At 30.3% G+C, this 10,792-nt stretch overlaps 1 protein-coding gene and 1 long non-coding RNA gene across 5 annotated transcripts; one reads left to right on the top strand and one right to left on the bottom strand.

The window, feature by feature from the left end:
* Window positions 1-1,186: 1,186 nt before the first annotated feature.
* On the bottom strand, window positions 1,187-6,519 carry LOC141447944 (uncharacterized). 4 transcript variants are annotated; one of them, XR_012454697.1, is made up of 6 exons: window positions 6,403-6,519; window positions 6,170-6,311; window positions 4,403-4,589; window positions 3,087-3,182; window positions 2,161-2,206; window positions 1,187-1,718 (listed from the first exon to the last, which is right to left on the bottom strand). It is a non-coding gene; the product is annotated as an uncharacterized lncRNA (long non-coding RNA). The 4 variants fall into 4 exon arrangements; XR_012454696.1 differs by having other exon boundaries at window positions 2,161-3,182; XR_012454695.1 differs by having other exon boundaries at window positions 1,187-2,206.
* A 390-nt stretch (window positions 6,520-6,909) lies between these two features.
* LOC141447943 (ELMO domain-containing protein 2) lies at window positions 6,910-8,516 on the top strand. Its single transcript, XM_074115920.1, has one exon. It carries the CDS (start codon window positions 7,037-7,039, stop codon window positions 7,979-7,981), a length of 945 nt encoding a protein of 314 aa, XP_073972021.1. The 5' UTR covers window positions 6,910-7,036; the 3' UTR covers window positions 7,982-8,516.
* Window positions 8,517-10,792: the final 2,276 nt, after the last annotated feature.

Here is a 10,792-nt window from a genome sequence, read left to right as displayed (position 1 = left end):
TGGTGCTTAATATCAAGAGGATTAGGTAGAAAAATAGTAAAAGATATCTTTTTTTTTTAAATACAATGTACAAACTTAAAGTCTCTTAAAACTAGCTTAACTAAACGAAGTTGGTTTTCCTCATCTCAGCTTGGGATTAGCGTTACTTAATACTAACTTATAACTAAGTAGCATTTAAATTTTTTGGTTTTCCGACATCTTCATTATCATTACACGTTCTTCATTATTCTTGATCTTAATAATTATCTTAACTATACTTATAACTAATTATTTGGAACATGAATAGTTTAATTTGTTAGTAAACAATAATGTTATTTCAGTGTAACGTCACTAAATAAACTACACTTAAACGAACAAAAGGCCTTCTTTAATTGTGTCAGGTCAGAATGTTTATTCTGTCATGAAGTATCGCTATGTATATATTTTTCTGTTTATCACTTTTACTTGTGTTTGTAAATAAACCATTATTGATTTTAAAAGAACGCTGATTCTTATATTAGTACAGAAATTGTATATTTAGCTGGCAATGAATTTTTCGCTAGTTATTTTAAGTTTTTATCATAAAAGGAAAAAGGCAAATTTAAGTGAAAAGAAGATATCAATACAGAAAAAAGTTGAAAAAAATTAAACACGCTTGCTGTAGAAATAACTTGACGAAATATTATTAGTTTTATTTCAAGTTCGAACTGTAGGAGTTGAGGTATATTCTGTTTTAGCAATTTTTCATATATATCTCAAAACTTTCGCGAAACTGCACGAGATAACCACTTCCATATTCTAAAACCCTTTTAAAACAGTTCTAATTTATCATTTCGCTTATCGTTAATGAATATATTTCTATTTATAAAGTTTAATTAAATTTGGAAAAAATTTAAATTGAAACTACATTTGAGCTTTAAAAAATGTACTGTCTCTGTTAGCCTACTCCCGGGAGTAGTTGCCCAGGGAGCACCTCGAGGAGGTAGAGATCAGATTTCGCTCCCCAAAAATTACCAACCGATTATCGCAATAACTATAAGGTTAATAATTATCTACCCTTAATTAATGCATTAATTGTACAAACTTAAAATCTAGATATTGTTTTCAATAAGTGAGAACGTTTTTAGATTTACTGTATCGAAGTGTAATGGAAGAATTATTATAGTAAAATTTCTCATAAACCTTGAATAATATTTTAATTTCCTTCAGTCTAGTATATTATATTTAAGAACATAAGAAATCTTTTTAGGGAAACGAAATGCCCTCCAAATGTTTTAAATAGAAATTGATGCATCTTTCCATAGCTTAAAATTTTCTTTATGAAGTAATTGACTAGCCCATTACTCATAAGAATCATATAAATTCACTTAGTGAAATATCTTTCTTTTTATACAATGCTTAACTCCAAAGTGAAGGTTGCCTTTCTCATTGTGCGCTTTAAAATTATTTCAAAATCCAATCAATTGCAGAGTGTAGCATGTTCTATTTGAACCCTTAATTGATTTCATTTATTAATTTTATTTTAAACTATTTGAATTTCTATTAAAAAAATTTAATTTGCAGTGATCTTATTGAATAAAATAATAAATATTATTACTCACTTGTTTTTGTTCCAAAATTTACTTAACCCCTGCTTATTGTGTTCAAGGTAGGTAAAGACTGTTCGGGGTGACATGCTTCACAATTCGGACTATTGATTGTTTTAGAAAAGTTGTTAAGAAATGTCCCAAGGTCTAAAGCTATTTCAAGAGTTAAGTTACAACCAAAAAATAAATAAATAAATTTAAAATTAGAATAAACATGAATAAGTGAAATAGAAAATTAATTAAAGCAATAAGAATCATTGCTTGTCCAGGCATGCAACATTCATTGGTCGACCACGTGCTAATTCACTTTTTTAAATTTTTTAGTTAAAAAATATTTAAAATAATACCGAAAATTAATTTTATGTTCAAATGTAAAAATTAATTAAGTGAAATAGAAAAATAATTAAAGAAATAAGAATTATTGCTTGTCCAGGCTTCCAAGATTCATTGGTCGACCACGTGCTAATTCAATTCTTTTAATTTTTTAGTAAAAAAATATCTAAAACTCCGTAAATTTAATATAGTTGTATCACTTTATTAATTTTAATAAAAATTTGATTGAATTTAATTACATAAATAATAAAATATTACTTACGTGAACAGCATAGATGTTGACTGGTCGGGAGCTCAATGGCAACTGACTGCAAAAATCCGTTAGTCGCCATATTTGAACTTGGATTTTTTATAAAATTAAATTTAAGCATAATTCTATTTAAAATGGATTAATAACAAGTTAATTTAGATAAAAAAAAAGATTTCCCCACACTATTAATAATTTTAAAGCCTTTTTTTAATAAATAATTTGGGACTACTTTATGACGTCACACCTAAGCACATGGTTCAGCGGAAGAATACAAAAAGTAGTTTTAGTTAAAAAGTAATAATAATAATTTTTTTCTTTTAAAAAATGAAAGAATATTAAATTATCAAGTTGAATTAAGTAGTTAAAACTTTATTTTCCATTAGAAATTGTTTTTTAAGGCAAAAATGAGCACCTGTACTTCTGACCTTCTTTGGCTAATTCTTGAAAATCTGCTCGATAGATTTTCTTCAAATTTGGAATTTTAATTAAATAATAGGTAAAGTTTAATAAATAATAAATTAGTGGTAAAACTTAAAATTTTATTTAAATGCTATTTTACGATGTTGATCTAGGGCTGAAGTTGTACTCCAAAAGTGGCCTCAAAATAAATTTTCAGAGAACGGTTTTCAGTAAAATTTATGTAATACGGCTTAAATAAAAAGTACACAAAGTTTAAACAAAATCATTGAAGCTGTTTTTAAGAAAATCCGTAAAAACTACTTAACATATTACCTATCCTTGTACGTGGCGAATTTCCACCAACCTACGCGATAATTTTCTCTTTTAGGTTATTATTTTTACAAAATCTTCATTGTCTGTAATTCTACATTAATGGTAAGATATTAATCTTGTGTTGAAATTGTTCATGTGTAAGCCCTAAAGTGGAAAACCTAGTTACGTCAATATCTTTCATATTAAAAAAAGTTGTTTGTACATACTTATTTGACTGATGTTTTCTCAACGTCTTTTTCATTTCCACTTCAGTTGATGGACGGTTTTGCAGTTATCGGCTCACACAATTGGCTGTTTTCAATCTGAAAATCATTATTCAATGAAATAAACAGTTTATAGATTTAATCTTAAATTAAAAGCATTTAATTCAATGATACTACAACTTAAAACGCAACTATTTGTTCAAGATAAATTTGTATCTTTCAAAAATTTAAGAAATAAATAAAATATGAATGCTGAAATTTTAGTTAATATCTTTTAAACGGATTAATCTTTTAGAACATATTCGTGGCATTGTAAAACATTAAATTATTTTAACATAAATTACGATGCAATTAAACTGTTATACTAAACTTGTTTAAGTCAAGCTGCCATAAATTGAAAACATTACTTCATGAGGTTTGTTAACCAAAATAAACAATTTTTCAAGCTCAATTTTGTTCAAAATTATTTCATTTAATTCATAAAAGTAAAGAAACACATTTAATATCTATAACTACTGATGAAATATTATTCATATAATTAAATAAATGTGACTGTAAGTAAACTTAAACAATGATGTGCACATAACAATAATTTTGCAAAGAAAGGATTTCGCTAGATAGTGGATAAAAGATTTTGAGGTCATTATGAATGGTAAGGTCAATGCGAACCGAAGAGCATTTACTATTTTTCTAAAGATTTTTGATTGGGGAGACTGGATTCGTTGGAAAGGTAGTAAGCACCCAACGATTTCCGTCTAAGTACAGATTGCTCCATACCAGCTGCAATAGCAGTCTTTTATTGATTACAGAGAGTTTTTAGTTGTTATCAAACACAATAAAAAACGCATATAAAATCTAAATTAAAAGGGAACTCTGCATAAGTAAGCCAAGAAATATCGTGTTGATACTATTGAAGTAATGACTACGACTCTGGTCAGGACGAACTTATTCTCTGGTTGATTTTTATTACTGCAGGTTTTTGCAGACCTCGAGAGAGGTAACTGGTGAAGGAGAGAGAGGTTACTGTGGTTATATTGCTATAAGAATGAAGAGGGGTTTTATCTATTCTTTCATTTAAATAATTTCTAAATAGAGATTTAATAAAATTTATTCAAAATACTACTTTAAATTTTGAGTATATATGATTCAATGAGAAACTCAACAGACATGGACAAAAATTAATATTAACTTTAGATCAGCTGTTTTTTTGAATATCAAGTGTATTGAGAAAAAACAAAATTTTTTTTTGATGTTTCTTTGAAAATAAAACTATTAGTTAAATGCTAAAACTGATAAAATAAAACAAGATATTTACAAACCTTGCATGTTGTCTAAGAGTTTTGAATACGTTACTCTTGCTGCATCCAATAAACCATTAACTTCTTGTTTAATACAAAATCAACTATTTAATTCGGCTGCTTGAAAACCTCTTGCTGGTTTTGAATCTTCATGCAATACTTGGGCAATTTTCTCTTTAATTGTATTGTATCGTTGGTCCTCTAATTTCTACGGAAAAATACAAAGAAATAATAATATTTCACGACTTTAATTGGATAAAGTTTAGATACATTTTGTTGTTTGACTCTGAGAACCTCAAAACGGACATCCGGTGAATACTGAAATTGAAAATTTGATATGATCTCAGTAATGAAAGTAATAATATTGGAACCTCATTTAATTATAACGTATTTAACAAATTGATGATCTTTTACTTTAAAATGATTGTTCTTATTATAAACGCATATAGTATATAAATATACATATGTATATATTGAACTAAGGAGAGCAAGCTTTCTGCTAAAACTAAAATTACTCAAATTATATATTTATTTTTTTTTAAATTAATAGTACTGCAGCTTAAACAATACGTTTATTCCGCTAATCGAGTGCATTCTTAAAAGTGAAAGCAAACTTGAAATCTTCAAAATGTATTTATGACTTGTTTATAAATTTCAGTCAATATTCCACCCGCCCAATAGAAGCACGCCATCCAGCAAGCCCACATCAATTCTTAGATTCTCTCGACCTTGGCTTAGCCTATCAGCCACTAGATAGATAGATTAAACTAGGGCGGCCTCAAGGCCGACGCCACTGCAACCCCTTTGGATCTATTGTGGCTCCCCTCCAGACCTGTCCTTTTAATCAGACTCATAATGCTGGAGAGCGGCTATAGGGTAATGCTCACAGGCCTTGGTTTTTCCTCCCCGAGAAGTAACATCCTTAGCCATACAAGCCCCTCACACTGACACAACACGTGCAGTGCCGATTCCTCCCCTTCCTGACAGAACCTGCAAAGGCTATCCTCTGCCAGGCCCATGCGATGCATGTGTTTCCTGAGCCTGCAGTGGTCACTTAAGCCTGCAATTATCCTTATAGCCCCACGGCCGACGGATTAATTCTGCGGTCAGCCTCGGCGAATAGCCTCTAACTTTGCTTTGGTCTACGGATGAACTCCTTCTCCTCAGTCTCTGAATATTAGAGATACATCACGAGGCCTCAAATTTGCTGCAGACCCAGAACTGTAAGACTACTTCAGCTCAGCTCTTGGTAGGATTAAAAGGGGCCTGGACCCGGCTTACTAATATAATAAAAAACACAGTCCGTATTCCAATTATCAGCAAACTATGTTAATAAAACTGTATTGCGTTTTATAAAGTGATTATTAAAGTAATTGTCTTACACAATTGTTTGTTTTCATTTTTTTTTACCCAAAGAAATAATTGATAACTCCCCAAAGAAACAAAATGAATTCTCAACGATTCTAAAGGACGTCACACAAAACAAATCTTCAAAGTGGGGCAATAGTTTCGAATATTTAGAGCCTCTGATCTAGAAAACCGTGTCCTCTTAGCATGCTTTTTATTTTGTCCAGTTTCAGATATTCATTTGTCTTCAACACCCACATAGGTACAGAAACTTATAAGTTCAATTAAATTCTCTAAACAGTGTTATGAACCAAATCATACTTTAGATTTGATGGAGATTAAAAAAAGAAATCAGAGAAAAAGACAACTCCATGTTAGCAATCCCACACTAAACCAGTGGCAACTGTCATAAAATAATTATAGACAAGAAAACCAACTTACATCTTTGATATTAGTGAAACATTCTTGATCAATATTTCTTAGTACTTCCTTTAATTGAAACAAATCATCAATATTCTGCTTCAACAGCCCAGTGTATGTAGAATTCTTAATCTCCTAGTGCTATCCATTTTAACATTTTAGGCTAGATATAAAATAAAATAATCAAATTGATGAGGTGAACTCCAAACAAAAGCACAACAATCACTTTATCCTGGAATTTGATTCAAAATTACCTGTTCAACTACAATAAGTCTACATACATCTAAATAATGTAACTAAACCATTAATACTTTGTTCATAATTCTCGAATGTTATTCGCCTTCACGCTCACAGGCTATTGTTCATATTTCATAAAACTACCCAGTACTAGTACTAAGGCTCACACAACTCTATACATCTGTTTATATTTACACTGCCACCAACGTACACATACAAAATTTATCAATAATGTATATTTCTTCAATATTATTATTTTTTTATATTATTAAGATTTTCTTTCATTATTATACTTATATTTATTATTACGTATGTATATATTCAGTATAACTCCTACACGCTTATTAACTAATGCTAATGGTTGATTATAATATAACCATCTTACCTTTTAAAAGTAATATACTTCTTAAATGTGCTAAGAAATTAAGAAATAAATAAGTTTATATAAATCCCTTAAAAAAGAATTACAATATTTAAATATTTGACGAGGGAATGTAACAATTTTTTGTTTAACCTTCCGATACATAAAACATTGAAAATCTATTCTATATTATCAACAATAATCAAGGCTAAGTTTGAATGTGGAAGTTAAATTCATGTTTATAGAGGTGAATTGTTCACTTAAGTATACGAACTGCATAGTAGTTGATAATGTTCAATTTCCACAATGTATATGTAATACTTTACCTTCATTTAAGATCAATATTAAAATGGTTTTTGAGAAAAACTACAAAACTTTGCGAACTTCAAAGGATTTGTTACGGTAAGCCTGCTGGTTGTCAGAGAACTCAAGCAGTAGAGTATTCATTAAATTATTCTAAATCGTCAGAAATTAAAATGATGATAAACAATTTAAATGGTTTTTCGGATGCTAGACAATTATTTGGAAGTACCCAAAAAACAGCTTTAGAACAATCTGTCATGATTGTACTTAAAGTTAAAAAGATTAATCCTTACATTCATAGACAGTTTATAAAGTCTTTTACGAGATGTTTAGAACATATTTGGGGCTATCGCCAATTAATGCAGGAAGTTGAAGCTCTCAGATTATTGCAATTTGATTCATCAGACGAAGAACATGAAAACAAATTGACAAGATTATGGGAAGCTTTACAACCAGATGTTGAGTTAGAATCTAGAATATCTAAACAATGGAAAGACATTGGATTTCAAGGAGATGATCCGAAAACGGACTTCAGAGGAATGGGATTGTTAGGATTGGACAATTTAGTGTTTTTTGCTGAAGAATATGGCGAGGCAGCAAAACATGTGTTATCACATTCACTGCATCCGCAGTTTGGATATTCCTTTGCTATAGTTGGTATCAACATAACTAGTATGGCTTACGATCTTCTGAAGGATGGTGCAGCAAAGACTCATATCTACAATATTTGTAAAAGTAGGCCTTCGATGAGAATATTTCATCAGTTTTATAGTTATTTATTTTATGAATTTGATCGTTTTTGGATAGAATCTAAACCTAAAGACGTTATGCAGTTTAGTTTCATCAGAGATGAATTTGAAAATAACATTAGAGATTCTTTATCAAATCAATCAACAGTGTTTAATACAAATTTTGTGGTCAATACTGTTTGAATAAATTAATAAGTTTAAGTGCAATTTTTATTTATTTGCGGTCATTTAACAGTGTGCTAACAAAAAATCTAAATGTAGTGGAATGTGTATTTTATATTTATTGAAAAGTATTTTTTGTTTCGTTTTTAGAGTAAGAAAAATTTATTTATGACACAGAAGTGTCTATTACTTGGTAGAAACAAACTCAATTTACAGACTTTTTTTTTTAAGGTGAATAGATTTTATTGATCTGTAGTTTTTAAATTAGAAATTCTCTACAGTAGTAAATAAAATTGAATAATTCTTACTCTGTTATTCCTTATGTATATTCGTTGTTGGTGATATAAAATGATCTCTAATTTGATTCTTTTTTAAAAGTAAATAAAAAATCTCTTAGAAGGTCGATTAGTGTGGGCCTCGCTTTCAGCCACTTTAATTACCTTCATATGATATCATGACGCTTAATATTTATATTAGTTCATTACTAATAAATGTACAATTTAAACTTTAAAAGTGTGAGCCTTACCTGACAATAGTAAAGTTTTTGCACTTTCAATCCAGTTATTTATTCTCTCCTATTCCTATAAAGTAAGTGGTAATGTACTGTAAAATTAGCCCTAAAGAAGCGTAACAATGAATCTTTAAATAATTATCTGTTACGAATTTAAGCACTGGCTTTATCATTTCAAAATTTTTTTTTTTTGTAATTTGTACTGTATGTAGATTTTATTATCTATGGAATTTATGGATATAGACGTATATATAGATGCAAACTGCTCTTTCTTCGCTACCGGAGCGCATAGACATTATTACTTGTGGCAGCGTAAATCATGTAAAAGCTGCCCGCGAATATATTTTATACTGTGTACTAACTAAATCTCCGAGAGGTTCAAAGAAAAGTCAGAGAGTGCGATTTTTTGTTTGGTTTTACTAAGAGGACGATCTATATTTGTACTTTAAGCGGTCGTTGTGGACAATTAAAATGACGAGTGATTATTATCGAATTTGTAGCCATAATTAACCATCTACAGCTAGAAAGCCTATTTCCAAATTTTATGAATAAAAATTTTGAAATGTTACACATAAGTTTATCTTTTATTGTGTAAAATGTTTATATTTTAATTTTTTTTTGTATAGGAAATTGGTTTGTTATAGATAAGTACGCCCATTTTCCAGTAATTCGATTCAGTAGAGCGTCCTCTCTGTTTTTGTTATTATTTTGAAAAGAAAGTGTTTTTCTCTACTTAATGTATCATTATTAATAAGTAATTCTCTTTTAACTCGTACGATTTGTGTATATCGAAATGAATTTTCGGAAATATTACACTTCGTACAATCTATGATTATTTTTGTACCAATAAATTACAAAATATTATTCATGCTATTATATTTTTTTATTATATGTCTAAGTTCCTAACCTTTTGAAAGGTTTAGCCTTCAAACGTGTTATGAAACACTTTTACTCAGATAATCCGGAACCTAATTTAAAAACTTAAAACAATAATTTATTTGTTAATAATTTTAGACGCGTTTATATAAGTCATTAGTGTACTGAGTCTTTTTCAAAGGCCAGCAGTTTGCACTTATAAGGCTTCGGATGTCTAATTACTTATGAGTAATTGAAAGAAAAATAATATTTGCAAAAAAAACAATAATGGTCATTTATAAGTAAAAGCCATTAAGTGACTGCACTAAAATACAAACTAGACTGTACCTACCGCACAAACCATAGCATAACTATAGTATCCACCGTAGTCTAAAAATGACTAACGCACCTTAGAGCAGGGGTGTCAAACTCAATTAAACCACGAGCCGGTGCAACAGGCAAGAGTCACAAGGGCCACAACATATTTACACATTCTTCCTAATTTCCAATATCTGTATTCAGAGACTGAGAACAGACAATCTTCATTAAGGCAGATAGAAGTTTATCAGTCAATCTGGATCTACATGCCGTTTCATTTAATTTCATTGACGGAAAAAGTTGCTCACACAAAAACGTCTCCAAAAATAACACAAAATTTGTACAGCAAACATTTTGGATATTTCTCACCTAAATAAGAACACATTTATGGAATTCCTACTTCGTCTTATTAGAAGTTACTTAAAGCTTTAGATTATTGACGGGGCATGATTACCTTCAGAAGCATCTCCACCGAATTGGCATTAAGGACAACAGTATGTGTGTGCTTTGTGGTGGAGATGTTATGAACGGTCCACACCTGCTAGCATGCTCCCAACTGCAGGATGTCCGGGACAATATGCCCACGGACCCACACAAAAAAAATAGTATTTTATATTGGGCTGCCAGACGTCGCATGGGCGTAGTAGCCATTGACCGTGAAGGCGTAGGGTAAAAAAAAAAAAAAAACTTCGTCTTATAAAGCCGAATCATTCTGGAATTCCACTGAGAATGGCAGACAAATGGCTTCCAAACTCTGGATCTAAGTTAGCGCGTTTATACCAATCCACAGGCACCCAGGAAAGGCTCTGGGCCACGTGTATGCTCGTCTTCAGTAGTTATCGAAAACTGGGAATTGTGTGTACGATATTGCCTCGATCTCCCCTAAGCACTATTTCCTTCATAAAAACTTTTTCTATTTTAATTTTATTACAGTACATCGTGGGCCACATAAAATTACCTCAAGGGCCGCCAGTTTGATATCCCTGTGTTAGAGCGACTATTTTAATTTGTGTAGGTCTTTTGTATATTATTACTCGTATTCTTAGCGTTTCTTTCTAATATTAGGTAATAAGCACATTATTGCCAATGGAAAAGATGACTGTAGAGTTTGTTTTATTTGGTGTCCACCCTAATTATTCGTAATTGTT

This window comes from Rhodnius prolixus, unplaced genomic scaffold (assembly GCF_049639745.1).
Source record: "Rhodnius prolixus isolate KJV_2025 unplaced genomic scaffold, Rpr scaffold_13, whole genome shotgun sequence".
NCBI lineage: Eukaryota > Metazoa > Arthropoda > Insecta > Hemiptera > Reduviidae > Rhodnius > Rhodnius prolixus.
The sequence above is the reverse complement of the archived record's forward strand: the minus strand, read 5'-3'. Positions and strand labels throughout refer to the sequence as shown.

Excerpts from the sequence above, each read along its gene's own strand:
- LOC141447943 (XM_074115920.1), top strand. The coding sequence starts at position 7,037 with ATGTTCAATTTCCACAATGTATATGTAATACTTTACCTTCATTTAAGA.